This window comes from Euleptes europaea, chromosome 19 (genome assembly GCF_029931775.1).
Source record: "Euleptes europaea isolate rEulEur1 chromosome 19, rEulEur1.hap1, whole genome shotgun sequence".
Classification (NCBI taxonomy): Eukaryota; Metazoa; Chordata; class Lepidosauria; order Squamata; family Sphaerodactylidae; genus Euleptes; species Euleptes europaea.
The window spans coordinates 14,252,710-14,273,839 of NC_079330.1; the positions used below are offsets into that span (position 1 = coordinate 14,252,710).

The window sequence follows — 21,130 nt, forward strand, 5'->3', positions numbered from 1 at the left end:
GTTTTTATTTGCCGACTTTCTCTACCTTTTTTAAGGAGAATCAAACCAGCTTACAATCTCCTTCCCTTCCCCAGAACAGACACCTTGTGAGGTAGGTGAGGCGGAGAGAGCTCAAAGAGAACTGTGACTGGCCCAAGGTGACCCAGCTGGCTTTGTGTGGAGCGGGGAAACAATTCCAGTTCACCAGATTAGCAAGCCTGCTGCTCATGTGGAGGGGTGGGGAATCAAACCCGGTTCTCCAGATTAGTCCGCCGCTCCTAACCAGAAGGTACCACCTTGGAACAAGGGACGAGCAGAAAGGATCATTCGTAAGGTCCTTTAATAAGGCACGCTAGGTTGAGTACTAAAACTTAGAGGTCCACACTGCCATGTGACATGCTGGCTGCGTTCAGCCATAAAGACAAACCATGAGTTTGACTAGAACGAGCCCTAGGAATTGTCCAGCTCTCAACTTCAACCCCTTACACACACCTCAGAACTTGAACATGCCTTGGTTTGCTACAAACCATAGTGTGACAATCCCCTTTTTTTGGTGAACTAGGAAGTCTTTGACCTGACCTGGATAGCCCAGGCTAGCCTGGTCTTATCAGATCTCGGAATATAAGCACAGTCGACCCTAGCAGGTATTTGGATGGGAGTCCTCCAAGGAATACCAGGGGCGTGACGTGGAGGCAGGCAATGGTAAACCACCTCTGAATGTCTCTTGCTTGAAAACCCCACGAGGGGTCGCCATCGGTCAGATGTGAATTGATGCCCCCACCCCAAATGGAAGTCTTCCGTTCTCAGGGGGAGCAGAAGGACTTCCAAGGTACATTCTCTTAAGAAAGAATGCCACATTGTGCCTGAATACAGACACTCTCTGTGGTTTGTTTGCCATCTAAATGGCAAATGTGCCAGCGTGGTCTAGTGGTTAAGAGCCAGCGTGGTGTAGTGGCTTAGAGCGGTGGACTCTGATCTGGAGAACCGGGTTTGATTCCCCACCCCTCCACATGAGAGGCGGAGGCTAATCTGGTGAACTGGATTTGTTTCCCCACTCCTACACACGAAGCCAGCTGGGTGACCTTGGGCAAGTTACAGCTCTATTAGAGCTCTCTCAGCCCCCCTACCTCACAGGGTGTCTGTTGTGGGGCGGGGAAGGGAAGGCGATTGTAAGCTGGTTTGAATCGCCCTTAAATGGTAGAGAAAGTCAGCATATAAAAACTAACTCTTCTTCTTCTTCTTCTAAATTCAACACGTGAAAAGGAAGTGTGGGGGGCAAATCTAAACTCCACTGGCTCTGGATCAAAGATCTGGGTTCTTGGTGCTTTCCTAGTTTAAGCCTGCAAGCAAACAAAATAAACAAACAAAAAAAGGCATAATATCCACAGCATTTGTATGACACAGGTTGGGATTTACCAAGCCAGCATGAAAGGCTGAAGAAAAAGAATGTGGTAAGCATTGTTTAAGTTGACCTCTATGGAACTACTGCGAATGTCTGGTCTTCAGCTGGTTGCAGGGGCTGGTTTTGAAAATACATCAACAGTCCTGCAAAGGTTTTTTTTGTGGGGGAGGCATGTTACCATTTGGCTTGAACAACCCCATCAGCAGTTTGGCAGAGATAGGCCAAGCAGCAGCAGCAGCAGAAGAGTTGGTTTTTATATGCCGACTTTCTCGACCACTTAAGGGAGACTCAAACCGGCTTATAATCACCCTCCCTTCCCCTCCCCACAACAGACATCCTGTGAGGTACAGTAGGTGGGGCTGAGAGAGCTCTAACAGAACTGTAACTTGCCCAAGGTCACCCAGCTGGCTTCATGTGTAGGAGCGGGGAAACAAATCCAGTTCACCAGATTCCCCACTCCTCCACATAAGTGGTGGAGGTTAATCAAACCAGGTTCTCCAGATCAGAGTCCACCGCTCCAAACCACCACTCTTAACCACTACACCACGCTGGCTCAGGAAAGCCACAAAGCTACTTCTGGGGCAGCCTACTTTCACCAGACAGAAGCTGAGATCATAACCCAAAAACTGCCTGTCCGCTGCAATCTATTTTTTTTTGCTGCACTAGAAACCTTGTCAAAGAAAGCTGCTTTTCACAGTTCATTTTCCCCAAGTTTTAGCATGACATTCCTAATCTGCTTTTTAAAAACACACACACACACACACCTCCTCTTAATTAAATGCAAAGAACTCATTTTGCAGATCTGAAGAAATGATTCCCACTATGGTGCCCCCTTTCCCCCCTGCAGAACGCTAGATGCTGTTCGAAGCCCCAAATGCTTGGATCGGCCAGACAAAAAGCCTCCGTTTCTACGGATAAAGAAAGTCTGCATCAGGCTAGTCACGGACACAGGTTGAGGAACAATCAGACTGCTGAGGGTTGGAATGCGGTAATTGAGGGACAGTCCTTGTTCCAAGGTCACCGACACATAATAAAGACAAGGGGAGGAGAGGAGGACAAAGGAGAGAAAGGGGAAAAATCAAAGCAGCAAACAACCAGACCTAAATTAAAAGGTATTTTCCCACGAGGGCCAAAAGCAAGATCGTTATAAATTGAGTGTTTAAAAAAAATATTTGATGCCTTGGTGAAGGCGGCAGCAGCAGCATTTCAGAGACAGAGAATGACTCCATGCCCGGCTTATCTGCATGGTACCAATTAAAAGCAAAATGATGATTGTTGACAGATTTAGCAACAACAGAATAAATCAACTTCTTGGTACAAAAGCAGACCCAATGCAAGGGTGGCAGAATGCCTGTTGGCCACATCTGGCTGCCAAGGGTAGTAAAAGAAGAAGAGCTGGTTTTTATATGCCGACTTTCTCTACCACTTAAGGCAGAATCAAACCGGCTTACAATCACCTTTCCTTTGCCTCCCCGCAACAGACGCCTTGTGAGGTAGGTGGGGCTGAGAGAGCTCTAAGTGAGCTGTGACTAGCCCAAGGTCACCCAGTGGGCTTCGTGTGCAGGAGTGGGGAAACAAACCCGGTTCATCAGATTAGAGTCCGCCGCTCATGCGGAGGAGGGGAGAATCAAACCCGGTTCTCCAGATCAGAGTCCGCCGCTCCAAACCACCGCTCTTAACCAATACACCGTGCTTGCTCTCCGCCTGTCCCCAAGCCCTATTGAGAGCCATAGAGATTGGAGCTATAGGATGTGTTGGCAACCACCGCTTCAGTGGCTTCCAACCTGCCCCATTCCCAGGCCTCTGGGAACGGTAAGGTATACCCCCTCCCATCGCCACACGCGCAATAAATCAACACCCTCCAGCAACCCACCACCCTGACTGTAACAGAATTCTTACCAGCTAAGGCCTGGTTCACACGTGCATGCTCAACGCCCAACGGACTGCAAGGTCAAGCTCTGCTTGTGTGCACAGATCAAAGGGACAGGACTTTGTGCCACCACCCATCATTTCACAAATGAAACAGTTGCTGCAGAATCAGTGGACACTTTGGCTAAGCTCCAGGGATTTGGGGAGGAGGGGGAGGAATCTAGTGTTGTGGGGACGTACCTGAACCAGCCCTGGATGCTGCCAGAAGCAAACCCTGCTCGCAAAACAGACCTGTGATGTAATATGAAAGCCTCTACCAAACACAGCAGCACGCTGGCTAATCTCTGATAAAAGTAACCGTAGCAAACTTAAACAAGGTAACTGAAAACAGAACTGTAACAAGATAACAATGACAATAACAAACCAGCTCTAAGAGCCCGGAATAGGTAAATTACATCAACATATGTCCAAAATCCACAATTGGCAACAGGAAATGTAGTCCACCACTTAGAAGAAGAAGAGTTGGTTTTTATATGCCGACTTTCTTCCACTTAAGGAAGAATCAAACCAGCTTACAATCACCTTCCCTTCCCCTCCCCACAACAGACACCCTGTGAGGTGGATGAGGCTGAGAGAGCTAGAAGAGAGCTGTGACTAGCCCAAGGTCACCTAGCTGGCTTCGTGTGCAGGAGTGGGGAAACCAATCCAGTTCACCAGATTAGCCTCCGCCACTCCTGTGAAGGAGTGGGGAATCAAACCCGGTTCTCCAGATCAGAGTCCACCGCTCCAAACCACTGCTCTGAACCACTACACCAAGCTGGCTGGAAGACGCTTGCTTCTTCTCATGAACTTTCTTATTTTCTTTTGCCCATCTTTTGATGTAATTTGCCTATTCCGGGCTCTTAGAGCTGGTCTGTCATTGTCACTATGCTGCTATAGTAATGTTTTCAGTTACCTTGTTTAAGTTTGCTACAATTACATTTATTAGGGATTAGCCAGCGGGCTGTTGTGTTCTGTAGAGGCAGAAGCAAACCCGACAGCTGCAAGAACTAAAAGACCAGTACACGCTTGTGCACATACACACGCAATTAATTTCGAGGGCAAAGCCCGAGAGAACGCAGCCAACAACAAAAAAATGCCACGGTGTCCCCCTCTGGGTATCTCAGCTCAGAAGAAGCACATCTTTCCGTTAAACTAAATCCACTAGTGATGGCAAAAACAATGTGATAGAGGTTGGTCAAGATTTTTTTTTTAATGTCGATACGGAAGAAGGTCGCTGTGCAATTTTCTGTGGCTTCGAGGAAACACTTCAGGGGGTGAGTGCCATATTACTGGACCAACCTTTGTGCTTGCACACTGCAACCTTATTTTAGAACTTTCTCTGTCGGGTAATATAGCTTGGGCCGCCACAAATCTCCTATTATTTGCACCAAACTGAAAAGGAGACTCTCAGGGCCAAGCTAGAAAGACGGCACCCAGGGGCCTGACATACAGATGCCGTAACATCTACTCCGGCTGTGTTCACCAAGACAGCTCCGGAAAACCTGGTGGGAGGGTGGGACATACCCCCACTCTCGGTATCCAAAAGAGAGGGAAGGCTATCAGGGAGTGGACCAGCAACACACACAAATGCAGCTGTGCTCATACGCCAAATGGGGCAGCAACCTTCCCCCATAGGCAATTGACTGCTATTGGCAACACATAAGATTGCTGGTTTTAGGGGACCATGTCATTTGCGGCCACACCACAGGCTTTCCAAGACCTCACAAGATATTCAAGGATGGCGGCTCTTCCCAAAAATAAAATGCAGAAGGATGGGGGAGGGGCCTTAAATGCACCTCCAATGAGTCACCTTGCATGTTCCAAAGACTAAGGAACAAGGAAAGAAAGCATAAGGGCAGTGCTTGGAGGTGCTTAGTTGAAGAGAGGAGGGCAGGTCAGGTTTCCAGCTAGAGACACCATGCCACCTGAGGCATGGGGAGGGGCTGTGGCTCAGTGGCAGAGCATCTGCTTGGCATGCAGAAAGGTCCCAGATTCAATTCCCGGCATCTCCAGTTAAAGGGACTAGGCAAGTAGGTGATGTGAAAGACCCCTGCCTGAGACCCTGGAGAGCTGCTGCCGGTCTGAGTAGACAATACTGACTTTGATGGACCAAGGGTCTGATTCAGTATAAGGCAACATGTGTTCATGTTAGGCAGAACATCATTATACAGGCATACCTCGTTTTATTGTGCTTCACTTTATTGCACTTCACAGATATTGTGTTTTTGAGCAAGTCTATCGGCACCATTTTTCCAACAGCATGTGTCCAATTCGAGTCTCTGGGTCACATTTTGGTAATTCTCACAATATTTCAAACTTTTCCATTATTATTTCAGTAGATCTTTTTTTTTTTTTTAGATAAAATGCTATTGAACACTTAACTACCATATAGTGTAAACATAAGAAGAAGAGTTTGTTTTCATATGCCGACTTTCTCTACCTCTTAAAGGAGACTCAAACCGGCTTACAATCACTTTCCCTTCCCCTCTCCACAAGAGACACCCCTGTTAGGTAGGTGGGGCTGAAAGAGCTCAAAGAGAGCTGTGACTAATCCAAGGTCACCCAGCTGGCTTTGTGTGTAGGAGTGTGGAAACAAATCCAGTTCTCCAGACCAGCCTCCGCTGCTCATGTGGGGGAGTGGGGAATCAAACCCGGTTCTCCAGATCAGAGTCCATTGCTCCAAACCACCACTCTTAACCACTACACCATGCTGGCTCTCTTTTATATGCACTTTTATATAACTTTTATATGCACTGGGAAACAAATTTTTTTTTTGTGTGACTCACTTCATTGCGGCGGTCAGGAACAAACCCCGCAATATCTCCAAGGTACATTTGTAATTTTTTTTTAAAAAGCACTGCCCTCAACATCACCCCAAACCTGCCTGCCTCACTGTAGAGGCACCCACATTCTGTGCCAAACCACTGCCCAAACAGTCCACGCAAACTGCTGTGGAAAGCCCTTGTCCCATAGATGTGCTGGCGCACAGCTCCCTTTCCAAAGAGTGCGTTTCTGGAACTGGTACAGGCGCACTCACAGCTTGCCCATTGGGCTACAGTATGCAAAGCAGATGCACCTTCTTCCTAACCTGGAATTTAACCACTCGCAGCAGGTCACTGACTTCCCCCAGCCTTCCAAGTGCAGCATATCAAAACAGAGAAAGAGCTCTAAACAACATATATATAAGAAAGCTGATAGGAAGAAAGTAGATTCCTTTGAAACGTGGTGTTGGAGGAGTTACGGATACTGTGGACTGCCAAAAAAAACAAATCAGTGGGTTGGAGATCAAATCAGGCCTGAACTGACCCTAGAAGCTAAAATGAATAAACTGAGGCTACTGTATTTTGGTCACATTATGAGAAGAAATAAGAACATAAGAAAGGCCATGCTGGATCAGACCAAGGCCCATCAAGTCCAGCAGTCTGTTCACCCAGTGGCCAACCAGGTGCCTCTAGGAAGCCCACAAACAACAGCAGCAGCACAATCCTGCCTGTGTTCCACAGCACCTAATATATTCGGCATGCTCCTCTGATCATGGAGAGAATAGGTATGAATCATGACTAGTTTCCATTTTCACTAGTAGCCAAGAGTCACTGGAAAAGACAGTCATGCTAGGAAAAGTTGAGGGCAGCAGGAAAAGAGGAAGACCCAAAAAGCGATGGATTGACTCTATAAAGGAAGCCACAGCCCTCAATTTGCAAGATCTGAGCAAGGCTGTCAAAGATAGGGCATTTTGGAGGACATTCATTCATAGGGTAGCCATGAGTCAGAAGCGACTTGACGGCACTTCACACACACACACATTAAAAGACCCAGACAACTCACAGCCTGCCAAGCTGCATGCGTCTGGTTATTGCTCCCCATTTCTGGTTAGAAATGCTTACTTATTTGGAGCCATTTTATAGAACTAATAAACCGTTGGAAATTTTAAAATAACTTGCGTTCTTGTATGAAACGATCACAGCTGCGCTACCTAATTCCACAGGAACGCTGCCTGGAGAGACATTTCCATAGAATGCCAATAAGCAATTGCTGTAAACACCCAGATGGCTGATTTTTATCACCGGATGCAGAGGCTCCAAGCTTACGATGCATCTCTTCCTCCTTTATATCCAGCCGACATGGCTAAAATGCAGCCGAGGTGCTGGAAATGTCAAGTCCCCAAAGCCAGAGGGGAAAAGAGCAGGGAGACAAGCCCTTGGCCCAAAGTGCCCCACACACAAGACAGACACTGCCAGTCTTAGGGCGATTTGAGTGCTGCAGAATTCCTAACCTTTAAGGTGCATGCTGATGCTACACATGTGTAAACTGCTGCTTGCACACATGATGAGGGGATAAACTGAAGTAAGCAGGGCAGGAAGCCAAGAAACGGAGAAGCAGCGAGCTGCTTAAACTCATAGAATCATACAGTTGGAAAGGACCACCAGGGTCATCTAGTCCAACCCCTTGAACAATGCAGGAAATTCCAAACTTCCTCCCCCCCAACACACACACCCTCAATCATCCATACTTCATGCCCAGAATATGGCCAAGGTGCCCTCCCTCTCATGAACTGCTTAAGGTCATAGAATCAGCACTGCTGACAGATGGCCATCTAGCCTCTGCTTAAAAACCTCCAGGGAAGGAGAGCTCACCACCTCCTGAGGAAGCCTGTTCCACTGAGGAACCGCTCTCTTAGAAAATTCTTCCTAATGTCTAGATGGAAACTCTTTTGATTTAATTTCAACTTTTGATTTAATTTCATTTCTGGTCCGATCTTCTGGGGCAACAGAAAACAACTCAGCACAAAACAACTCTGTTTCCCTTCCTATGCTGGGAAGGGAAACAGACTGAGGTGGTCCAGTCCCAACGCAACCCTGACTAGCTTTTCCAGTATTACACTGAATTTAATGGCCACTCTTAATTGCCCACACACCAACCACATGGGGACAGAGTGATACCCTTATTTTCATCCACTGAACACCTGAAATGTAGACCTGCAATATTGCTTCTTTGCTTAGTTTCATGAAATAGGTCCACACAGTGTATGGAGTGAGATGACTGGTGGAAAAGTGGTAAGGGGTAAGTGGTATCAGCAACTATTGGAGGAATGGTAAAGGTAGTCCCCCTGTGCAAGCACCGGGTCATTGCTGGCCCGTGGGGTGACGTCACATCCTGACATTTACCAGGCAGACAAGGTGGTTTGCCAGTGCCTTCCCCAGTCATCTTCCCTCAAGGGGGTTGAGAGTATGCAACTGACATAAGGTCACCCAGCAATCTTCCATGGCAGAGCGGGGATTCGAACCTGGGTTTCCCAGGTCCTAGTCCAACACCTTAACCACTACACTGCGCTGGCTCTCTTTAGAAGTCACTCAACTGAATGGTAAGACAGGAGAGGAGTTGGAAATGGGCTTGTACTCAGAAGCAGAGGGGCTGCCTGCTTGCTGGGCTTTGCATCTCGGTCATCTGTCAGGATATGCTTGCTGGGGCTGATCCCGGCAAGCGAACCTTTAATGGAAATTAGGATTTGTCAGTTTACAGCCCTTCCTCAATGCCCAATCAAAAACTTCTTCCTTCATTTGCAGCATAATTGACAAGCACTGAGAGGCAACCCATTTTGAGAATACAAAGGCTTTATCTGTTGGCATCCTTTCTCTCTCACCTATTTGTTCCTTCCTTAGCCTCTGGAGATACACACTATTTTACGGTTTATAATTTAATTTTTTGCTTTCTTCTTTTCTTCTCTATTCTGTTTTTTTTTTTTTTTTTACAGCAGTCTTTCTCTCTTCTGCTCCACCAGTGTTATCGCTGGAAAATTAAATTAAAACTGTTAAGGGAGCAATCCACCAAGTGATACTGAGGCATGGAAACCACTGAAATGCATGGCAAATGGATTGATTGGGAGGCTCCCCCCACGCTGGGCGTGGCTTGCTGTTCAAGCCCTGCATCCGTGTTTCTGCTGGGGTTTGGGAGCCAGCCACTGACTTGTTATCTCTGGGACATGAGGGTGGCCTCAATCCCAGCTGTGGTTCTGTTTGGGCCCCGGTAGGCAGGAATTCCACCTATGGGGGGCAAAAATTTACAGCATCTCTTCAGGGTTACGTGAATTCAGGAGTCAGCGTGGTGTAGTGGTTAAGAGCGGTGATTTGGAGCGGAGGACTCTAATCTGGAGAACTGGGTTTGATTCCCCACTCCTCCACGTGAGCGGCGGAGGCTAAACTGGGGAACTGGATTTGTTTTCCCCACTCCTACACACGAAGCCAGCTGGGTGACCTTGGGCAAGTCACGCTCTTGCAGCCTCACCTACCTCACAAGGTGTCTGTTGTGGGGAGGGGAAGGGAAAGTGATTGTAAGCCGGTTTGACTCTCCCTTAAGTGGTAGAGAAAGTCGGCATATAAAAACCAACTCCTCTTCTTCTTTTATCTGGCCTGTGGTTACACTGCCGTGACCTGGATAGGCCAGGTTAGCCTGATCTCATCAGATCTCAGAAGGTAAGCAAGGTTGGCCCTGGCAAGTATTTGGATGGGGGACCTCCAAGGAATACCAAGGTCGTGACATGGAGGCAGGCAATGGCAAACCACCTCCAAATGTCTCTAAGTCAGCTGTGACTTGACAGCAAAAAAAAAGAAAGGAAAAAAAAGCGACTACACAAACAGAGATTTGGGCAGGGAGGGGGAGAGACAGCAAGAGATTGCACCCTCTCCAGGCATCAGAAGTGAAGGTACCAAAGGAGGACCCCGCAATCCTACAGGAGGGGCTATGGTACCCTCATAGCAAAGAGAAAGCCTGAAAGCTTTTGGATTGGCTGGAGCTGCACTTGACCAGTAACAAGTCTCGAGCTGGGAGCCTGTTCTAAAATTTGTATCTTGTCCATGATCCCATGAACAGCTCCCATGGCGGATAATGAAAGCAAAATGCAAAGGACTTTAAAAAACACCCACAAGCGAGCTAAGGAATATGCAATTCAAAAGAGCCCAATGTTAGCATCAGCTAATTTACCCAAAGCTTCTTGCAAACAATTTTCTTGCCATTAGGTTCGAGTGATACAGTTTTGTTCTAGGGTGAACAAAAGGGATCTTGTAGCATTGTACAAAATGATCGGCTCTTGTTTAAGTACTGATGGAGGGGAGTGCACAATATTGTAAAAATGTGTAGGTTAATCATATAAACTTTACTTGGGTAAAGGGTTAGTAACTGTAGCTCATACTGCCTGTTGCTGTAAGTAGCATCCTACTATGTAATTTTTGCATCATTTAATGCATCATGTTAATACTTACGCTTTGCTTCGGTTCTGTTTTCAGATTTCTGATTGCTTCCAGATTTCTGGAGTGCTTCACGCACACAGGCCAGAAAAAGATGTTCCATTCATGCATGTGATAAACAACAGCTCTACCATGGGGGGAGGGGCTGACCAGGAATTTGTCAATGTACCCACCTCAGTCACGAAAGAAGAAAAAGTGATACAAATAAATGGATTACCCCTATCTTAATCAAATTACCTGCCACCGTAACAAAAGATAAAACAGTCCCCTTTTTGTTGGCGGATAGAGACCCAAGAACAACGTTGGCGGTAGCCAAGTATCCATCCACCATATTTTCCTTAAAGAAATAAAGGCTCCCCTTTTACTGCTCTTTAAGAGCCCCATGGCGCAGAGTGGTGAGCTGCAGTACTGCAGTCCAAGCTCTGCTCACGACCTGAGTTCAATCCTGACAGAAGTCGGTTTCAGGTAGCCGGCTCAAGGTTGACTCAGCCTTCCACCCTTCTGAGGTTGGTAAAATGAGTACCCAGCTTGCTGGGGGATAAAGTGTAGATGACTGGGGAAGGCATTGGCAAACCACCCTGTAAACGAAGTCTGCCTAGTAAACGTCGGGATGTGACGTCATCCCATGGGTCAGGAATGACCCGGTGCTTGCCCAGGGGACCTTTACCTTTTTTTACTGCTCAAGACTGTTTGGTCAAGGGAGCTTGAAAGAAGAAAGGAAAGGATACAAAGTAGGAACATTTCCAAAGTCTCCCTCAGTCACAGGTTACCCTACTTGCCTCCAGGTTTCCAGGTAATTGCTCAAAACGCAAGAGACACAACAGACACAAGAGATGTTTAGGCACCTCCAGATGACCCCTCTGGTGGGTGCATGGTCTGTAAGACCACAGGTGCAATCTTCTTTGGGGGTAGTAGCAATATTTGGACACATTACAAACACCTTAGCAAGGAAAGAATCCCAGGCATTGTTTCAGCGCATAAGGAACACCCCACGTAACGTTCATCACGAATTTGCTACACCACAAGCAAAGTAAAAAAATGAAACAAAGAAAGAGAGAAACACGACAACTATGAATACAAAGTGCCAACTGTTGAGAGGGAAGGAGGCAGATAATGAAGAGAGAAGCCAAGCTACATTTGGAAGACGTGTTTATGAGGGGGTTCTAGCCACTGGGGATCTGCAACAGTGGCGCCTTATTTCTGTTGCAGGTTTATTTCTGCAACATATTTGTTATTTTATGCAAGCTTTATCTTTTGGGATATCGTAAGATACTCCGACTCAGAAACAGGATTGAATAGGAATTTTAAAACACACACATTTTTGCATTTCCAAGAAGCTCAGGGTACCTGGTTCCAGATTGACATAGCCACTGGGAAAGCTTGGACAGCTCTGCATCTTGTCAACATGGGCATAGACCAAAGCACTGCAGCAACCTTTCTGAAAGCCAGGCAGCTATATGCATCCTACATTAATCCAAAGGCCGAGAAGGAGTTTCTTCCCATGACCTTGGAAGGCTTAGGAGAAAATCAGTGATGCAAGTGTTATCTCGAGCTCCTTTGAACATCAGGGAGAAAGAAAGTAGGTGTGTTATTATGACTAGATGCTGCAGCCCATATCTTTAGATTGTATGGCTGGAAGCCAGGTATCAGGGACTCCAAGACTTAGAACTTCAGACCCAAAAGATGAACCAAGCCTATATACATTTGGGCCACAGAGGCTGATTCAGATGCAGAAGGTAGCAGGATATGAAAAACTGGTCTCTGCAACCGGCCAGGCATAAATTCCAGGAGCTTAGCCTTGTGCTTGGTCAGATTAGGACCTATTACCTGTTACTCTTCAGACTCCAGCTAAAGCCAAGGAACCAAAAGATCCTGAGCTTAAGGCGCTTGATCTCTCAATTAATGTCAGGCCAGCCAAAGCCATAACCTGGTCTTGCACAATGTATAAAAATGTCAGCTGCTGAGTAGTAATGGGGTGGGATGAGCATCAGCCGTTCCTCTGAGCCCCCACCACATGCAAACCCATCATACAAGAAGAGGATGGTTGGTTTTTATACCCCTATTTTCTCTACATTCAAGATGTCTCAAACCAGTTTACAATCACCTTCCCTTCCCCACAACAGACACCCTGTGAGGTAGGTGGGGCTGAGAGAGCTGTGACTAGCCCAAGATCACCCAGCAGGCATCATGTGAAGGAGTGGGGAAATCAACCCAGTTAACCAGATTAGAGTCCGCTGCTCATGTGGAGGAGTGGGGAATGAAACCCGGTTCTCCAGATTATAGTCCGCCGCTCTCAACCACTATACCACGCTGACTGGGTACATACAGGCACTGTGGGTAACAACCGTGGTGCTCTACCATAGTTCTGGGGGAAAGATGGATAGCCACCTGCAATGCAACGTGGGAGCATAGCTGCTGATTCGAAGAGAAACTTTAAAACTTCTTTCCGCGTGTGCTCAGGCTCAGAACCTGCAGGGAAAGGGGGGGGCCTCTCCCTACTGCAGCTTTGCTTGTCAACTTGACTGCCTAAAAATGCACGCACTTCAAATATGAAACATGCTGGTTTATCGCTTCTCGAGCCGGGAACAGCGTCGTCAATAACCATTGACTGTCCTGAAAGCATTATGAAGTTCTCTCTCTCAAAAAAAAGAAGGGCACTTGCTGTGCATCTGGAAGGACTCCAAAGTTTCTTGCACTTATTTTGCAATTCTAAGTTACTGCCGGAATGTTCCCATGGCACAGCTGGGGGGCCGCTCAAGGATGTCTCCGACCACCGTATCGCTGCTGCTGCAGCGGAGGAGGGGGGCACTTCCTCAGAGCACCGTGAGACATTTCACCCAAAAGCTCTCCATGGCCTTGTCCCTCCACCCCATCTCAGCTATTATTCTTCAACGGTTGTGCCCATTCTCTCTTGCTACCCCCCCGGTCCCCCAAGGCCTGGAATCCCCCCCCCATCCTGCAAGCAAACAGTCTGGAGAAGAGAAGGTTAAGGGGTGACATGATAGCCATGTTTAAATATTTGAAGGGATGCCATGTTAATGAGGGAACTAGCTTGTTCTCTGTTGCTTCAGAGACTAGGACACGGAGTAATGGATTTAAACTAAGAGAAAAACTATTCCACCTAAACATTAGGAAGAATTTTCTGATGGTGAGGGCAGTTCGACGGTGGAATGCGCTGCCTCGGGGGGTGGGGGTGGAGTCCCCGTCTTTGGAGGTCTTTAAGCAGAGGTTGGATGGCCATCTGTCGGGGTGCTTTGATTGTGGGATTCTGCATGGCAGGGGGTTGGATTGGATGGCCCTTGTGGTCTCTTCCAACCTTGTGTGATTTTGTGAAACACATCTGGGGCACCACCTCCACACACCTCCTCTGCAAAGCCCATTATCATCAACCAAAGCAAAGCCTAAACATGCGCAACCGTGGCTCAGCAGTAGAGCATCTGCTTGGCATGCAGAAGGTCCCAGGTTCAATCCCCAGCAACTCCAGTTAAAGGGACTAGGCAGGCAGGTGATGTGAAAGACCCCTGCCTGAGATCCTGGAGAGCCGCTGCTGGTCTGAGTAGACAATACTGACTTTGATGGACCAAGGGTCTGCTTCAGTATAAGGCAGCTTCATGTGTGTTCATGTGTGTTCTCACATCCATCCCTTGCCTCTGCCCATCTGCACCCTTTCCCCTGTATTGCTAGCTTTGCCTCTCCCATTTTCCCTCCTCTGCTGCTTCCCCTACTTTCTAAGTTTGGATTGTAAGCTCCTTGGGGGCAGAGAACTACCTTTTGCCTAACATGGTTTGGGAAAGCGGTGCCAGTGGCTGATGCCTGCTGGTGACCATCTGTAACCAATCGATGTCTCCTGATAGTGATGCCTTCAGACATCCACTTCTGCCAAAGTCCCTCTTTCAGTCTACCCAATCTTTCCCATTTTCTCAGCCTTTTGATTCTCGGCACTGCATCCTCTCTCCAAATCTTGTCCCCCATTCACTGCCTCTCCATGCCTGTTCTCTTTCCTCCGATTCATCTGGAACCGCCACTCCATCATCTAACAAGCAGCTGCCTTCAACATCCATGTCTTCCCCCCACTCTAGTTATCCACTATCATATCCCAAAACATCTCTAGAACTTTTGCTCCACCAGTTCTACCACCCTCGGCGGCCTGAAGGTCTCTAGCTGTTGCTAACAGTTCAAACCTCTCCCTTGGTATCCCCTTTGCTGAAAACTGACCTACACAATGCCACTTCTCACTTGGTTCAAATCCTTCCTCAATATTCACCCGCACAAACCCTTTGATCCCCCCTCTTTCATTAAAGCGATGTAATTTTAACTGCAGTGGATGCAGATTCTTCTCTTATTCTCCCCCCCTTTTCCACCTCCCTTATATCGAAGTTTCTTGCAAGGACCTCAGGGAAAGGACCCGCTTTCTTGTCCTCTGTAGAGCACCCAGGCACACTGATGGTGCTACGTGATCATTGCCACGTCTTAATAACAGCATCAGACCACAAGAAGAATCCTGGTGCTGCCCCAAAACATTGGAGGAAAAACTCCCATCCACACATAACTCCAGGGCCATACGGTGCTTTTAGAGGAGGGAGGTACGTTGAAGTTGTTTAGTACGACCACGTGTTCAACTCTGCAGGGGTGGTGCAAGCCGACCAGACTTGGCTTCCCCAGAAGAGCTGGTCGCCCCCTGTGAAAACTTACCTTCACCCTCACCACGACCATCTCTATGCTGCAACAGGGAATCACAGAAAGTGTGGCCAACTTGAAGTTTAAACTTAAGGGAGATGATAATTTCACCATCTATTTTCACACCCTTTCTGTAGCTAGGATACACACAGAGAGAGACGCACGAGCGCGCACGCACACATTCTTGAAGTGTTCAAGATCTCACGGCCAAGCGGGGCCCTCCAGCTTTTTACCTTGGGGTTAGTCCGCTGCTGAAGCCTCCTCTCCTCCCTCTCTCTCTGCAAACGTTCAAATTCCTCCCGGATTTCGGCGGGCGTCCTCCTCCTCTCCACCACCTGCGAGAGAAGAAAATTGAGAACGAGAAGCTCAACAGCCGCGGGACAGCCAGCAAACAATTATGGAGGAAATTTTATTAGGGATGCAACTGGAAGCCCCCAAGGGCTTTTCAGCCTCTGGGCAGACCGGCTCTGGGGGGCTTTTCATTTCCCCCTTCTTCGTGTTGCAATGTTCCTGCTCCTAAATGAAGTCCCAAAGTTTAGAATGATTGTATTCAGATTTACATTTGGGGCTCCTGCCCTTCACTGGGGCTTTTATACGATAGGCTACAATCTGATTATTAACACTCTGGGCCGGCCAGTTTAGCAAGCAACCAACGCAAAACAGAATCAAAAGAGCTTCAGAGTAACACCAACATATGAGCAGGCTGAATGCTCTATTCCCTACCTGAAATGGACGATTGCCTGAGACTGGCTAGCCCCAACACCACGATTAATTAATTCAGAGATATTTGTGAGGGTCTCTGTCTTTGTGTCTCTGCTTTCCATCACCTGCGGTGTTATCAGTGAACTCGTAAAAGCAGTTCACACCTTCTGGTCTCAGGCGCCAGGCCTGATGGCCCATGTATCTTCCCCCCCGCTGTTCTTCCTGCCAGTACTCCCTCAGGCCGGTGCGGCCTTGGAAGTGTGATAGCCGCACCAGACTTCCTGGGATCCGTCTGATGTTTTGTATTATGCCAAGCTTGTAACTTCCCATAACAATAAGTGTGAACCCCAGTGCCCCAGTGCCCTGGAGTCAATATATTCTGTAAACCCGTATAGCCCCTCACTTGCAACTTTCTACCTGTGCCTGTCTCATCTCCTGAAGGCTTCAATAAATCTATTGTTTCTGTATCAACGTCTGAGCAACTGATTTGGAGAAGCAAACTCAGAGAGGGGGATCTCTCACATTAAGTTGCAAGTCCTTGCCTCTCGGACTGCAGCTGTACCGCTTTGGACAGAATGTCAGCCGACGAGGATACCACCCCTAACCCCGATGCCCCCACGGAACCGGACGAGCCGGAGAAGCCGGACCCGAAGGAGGAGGGAGCCAAGCCAAAGAAACCGAAGGGTCGCGCCCCCGACCAAGATCGGGACGAACGTCCCCGGGGGCTTACTTATTGGCTGGACTCTCCCAAGGGCTGGTCGCTCTCGCGGACTGCGGCGAAGGATCGCCGGTTGGCCTTCCCCAGCACGGGACTCGAAGGGGACCCGGCCCGCAAAGAGGCCCTCATGGAGGAAGAACGAAAGCAGTGGCAGGAAGACCGCCGGGCTATGCAGGAGCAGATGGAGACCATGCAACGCGTAATGGGTGAGATGGCCACGACCCTAGATGCGCTGAAGTTGCAACCTCCAGCCGGTGCTCCCCCAGACGGGGCGCCGGTAGTTCCGCCCGCAACCCCTGGCCCCCCGGCCCGTCGGGACCTGAAAGTCACGTATGACGGGTCGGGAGACCAGTTGACCTTTTTTATGGTCCAAGTAGACATTTTTATGCGGGAACAAGGCCGAACCTTCGTTTCTGAGGAGTCCCGGGTGCAGTACGTGGCTTCCTTACTGCAAGGGGAGGCGGCTGCCTGGATGGTGTTGCAGTATGAACTCCGCTCGCCGGTGCTGCGAACCCTGGACGAGTTCATGGTAGCACTCCGAAACCGTTTTGAGGACCCGACTCTGGGTGAGCGGGCTAAAGCCTCCCTGATGCAACTGCGCCAAGGGACTAAGTCGGTGGCGCAGTATGCAAGTGAGTTCCAGTCACTGGCTAGCCGAATTCTGGACTGGAGTGAAGCTACCTTGGTACAATGTTTCAGGGAGGGTCTCAACCCAGACCTCCAACATTGGGCCTTCATGCAAGGGAACCCCCCGGATGTGGAAGGTTGGGTTCGCCATGCTGCTGACATCGAGAATCGCAAACAACTCCTGAACTTGTCCAAGCAACGGCTTGGGCGAGACCCCAGGCCCCGAGGTGACCGTGGCCGGGAACTCCGGCAAGGGGGTGGCGGGGGTCTCTCGGCCGCGGAACGCCGCAAGCGGTTCGAGGCCGGCGTCTGCCTGATCTGCGGGGGAAAGGGTCACTTTGCATCGCAATGCCCCTCTCGCTCAGGCCGTCCGACCCCCCCCCCGCCAAACCCAGGCCGAGCCGACGAAACCGGCCGCCGACAGCCAGCCTCGCCGCAGAAGTGGACCACTGAGCCGGCGCTCCGGCGCACCCTCCGCTCTCCACGCGCGCCCCCAGGATGGGGCATCCGACTCTACGGTCCCATCGGGGTCCCGGATTACAAATACCGTCTTTGATTCGGACGGCTCCCCGGAAGCCACCACCCCGTCCCCCTCTTCCAGCGAGGAGGAAGAGTGGGAACAGCCGGCAAAAAACGCCGTCGGTCTGCTGTAGAGGGGGCTCCGCAGCAGACCGTCCCTATCGTTGTGCAAGGAGCTCCACCGATGGTAAGCGCCCAAGAGGACAATGTATTTGTGCGTGTTCATCTGTCCCTACCCAAAGGGGGTCCCCCGTTAGAGGTCCCCGCGTTGGTCGACTCGGGGTGTGCCCGCACCATGATAAATGAGGAAACTGCCAAGAAGTTGGGTGTCCGGCGCAAGCGGCTTCCGGGACCCCTCCGTTTTTCCCAAATGGACGGGAGTGACTTTAAACGGGGCCCTGTGACCCACAGAACTGCAGCCGTGATTATGTCCGTGGGGGAACATTGGGAACGGTTGTATTTCACCATCGCCCCTATTGTAACCCCTGTGGTGTTAGGGATGAACTGGTTAAGGGGACACAATCCCTCCATTGATTGGGTTAAACGGGTGCTTTCCTTCCCCGAAAACCCCTGTGGGTTGCATGACAAGGAACGGGTACTCAGAACTCCAGCCGCCGCACTGGTAGGGTCCCCCGCCCCAGTCTCTCCTCAATTACCCTCTGAGTACTCGCAGTTTACTGATGTTTTCGATGTTAGAGAGTGCGACGAACTGCCTCCCCACAGAGAAACGGACTGTGCCATCGAGATTGTAGGGGAAGGCAAACTGTCTAAGGGAAAGGTTTACCCCATGAGCCCTAGTGAAAAGACTGTATTGCGAGACTATCTGGATGTCAATCTGGCGAGGGGTTTCATACGCCCCTCCAAGGCTCCTTATTCAGCCCCAGCTTTCTTTGTAAAGAAAAAGACGGGAGATTTAAGACTGTGTATTGACTTTCGCAGACTGAACGCAGTCACCCAGTCTAATGCTTACCCCCTCCCTCTTATTCCTGACCTTCTAGCACAATTAAAGGAGGGCCGAATCTTCACCAAACTGGACTTGGTAGAAGCCTACCACCGCATTCGCATCAAAGAAGGAGACGAACCCAAAACGGCCTTTTCCAGTTGTTTTGGGATGTTTGAGTACCTGGTCATGCCGTTCGGACTTTCGGGGGCTCCGAGTGTCTTTATGCAATTAATTAATGAAGTTTTGCATGATTTACTGTTTCGGGGGGTGGTGGTATTTCTCGATGACATTCTTATTTACTCTGAGACCATGGAAGAACATGTGCGCCTAGTGCGAGAAGTGCTCCAGCGGCTGCGGGAGCACAAACTGTATGCTAAGGTGTCCAAGTGTGAATTCCACCAACCCTCTATTACATTTCTGGGGTATGTGATTTCCCACCAAGGGTTGGAAATGGACCCCGCCAAGGTCCAGGCGGTGCGGGACTGGGAAACCCCCACTACCCGCCGCCAACTTCAACAGTTTTTGGGGTTTGCCAACTTTTACCGGAATTTCATTCCCAACTTTGCCCAAGTTGCGCTTCCCCTCACTGCCCTGTTGCGTACCAAGGACAGGGGGGCTAGCGCCGCACTCCCCTCAGCCCGTCTGCAATGGTCTCCCCAGTGCCAGCAAGCTTTTGAACGTTTAAAGCTACTTTTTTCATCCGAACCCGTTTTGGCTCACCCGGATTGCACCAAGCCCTTCGTGGTGCAGGTGGATGCCTCGGATGTAGCCATGGGCGGGGCCCTATTGCAGAGGGATGAGGGGGGACGGTTGAGGCCATGCGCCTACTTCTCCAAGAAGTTTTCCCAGTCCGAAATCAACTGGGCCATTTGGGAGAAGGAGGCAGCAGCGGTCAAACATGCCCTTACCATATGGAGACACTTCTTGGAGGGGGCCGAGCTGCCGTTCGAAGTGTGCACAGATCACAAGAATCTTGAGGCTCTCAAGGGAGCTAGAAAACTCAATGCCAAACAAATTCGGTGGGCCCAATTTTTTGCAAAATTCCGGTTCACCCTCAAACATGTCCCTGGCAAAGAAAATGCCCTAGCTGATGCTTTGTCACGACTTCCCCAGTATCGCAACGATTTCGATCGCCCCGTCGACTCCCTGTTCACTCCCGAACAGCGAGGGGAAGTCCCTGGCTTGGCCGTCACCACCCGATCCCAAGCCCGCCAACCGGAGACCCCCCCTACGCTCAAAGGAAGCATTCCAACAACGACTCCGGGACGCCTCCTTACAGGAGGAGGAGCACCATCTCCTCCCCACTGGCTTGGAACGAACCAACACTTGGTGGGTGCAAGGGGGGAAACTATATGTCCCATCTTCCCTTCGCAAAGAAGTATTGGGACTTGTACATGGGGCCAGGCTAGCGGGTCATTTTGGTTTTGTAAAAACGCTTCACCTGGTTCGAAGGCAATTCTGGTGGCCCGGTATGAGATCTGATGTAGAGTTGTATGTGCGCAGCTGCCCCACCTGCGCCACAGCCAAGAAACGGACGGGAAAACCCCCGGGGCTTCTCAAACCGCTTGAGAACCCCTCCCGTCCCTGGGAAGTCATCGCCATGGATTTTATCACCGACCTACCTCCAAGTCGGGGGAAAACGGTTCTCTGGGTTATCACAGACCTCTTTTCCAAACAGGTTCATTTCGTTCCATGTGCAGGTCTTCCTTCAGCCCAGGGCTTAGCTAAACTGTTCATCACGCACGTCCTCAGGCTACACTCGATCCCGAGGAAGGTCCTCTCCGACCGGGGGGTCCAGTTTGTTGCCAAATTCTGGCGGGCTTTCCTAAAGTTAATGGGAGTGGAGGAACAGGGCCTTTCTTCCGCCTATCACCCCCAAACGGATGGTCAAACGGAACGAGTAAATGCGGTAGTAGAATGTTATTTGCGTTGCTATGTAAATTTCCACCAGGACGACTGGGTCGACCTGCTGCCATTTGCCGAATATGCGTACAACAATGCGCCTCATTCCTCTACCGGCTTTAGTCCCTTCCAAGTTATATACGGGACGGATTTTGGCCCTTTCGGTTCTGCCCCCGTCTCGCCAGAACTCCAGTCTACCCCTGATCTTCAGGAGTGGATTCAGGTAGTTAAATCCACCTGGCCATGGTTGCTCAAAAATCTGGAAAGGGCAAAAAGCAAGTACAAGGAACAAGCAGACAAACACCGGTCTCCGGGATGGGAACTCAAGGTGGGGGAGCAAGTCTATCTGTCCACCAAAAACCTCCGCTCTCTTCGCCCCTGCAAAAAACTGAGCGACCGTTATGTAGGACCTTTCCCCATTACCAGAGTAATCAACGAGGTTACCGTGGAACTGAGTCTCCCTAAGACTCTCAAGGGAGTTCATCCAGTCTTCCATATAAGCCTCCTCA

The 21,130-nt window shown here is 49.5% G+C and overlaps 1 protein-coding gene across 1 annotated transcript in view; it reads right to left on the reverse strand.

Moving 5' to 3' along the window:
* Nucleotides 1–21,130, reverse strand: part of DNAJC11 (DnaJ heat shock protein family (Hsp40) member C11) — a 71,411-nt gene that overhangs the window by 24,246 nt on the left and 26,035 nt on the right. The window contains exon 4 of the mRNA XM_056865104.1: nt 15,444–15,545. Within this exon, the coding sequence (XP_056721082.1) occupies nt 15,444–15,545 (102 nt within the window). The remainder of the gene's footprint in view (nt 1–15,443; nt 15,546–21,130) is intronic.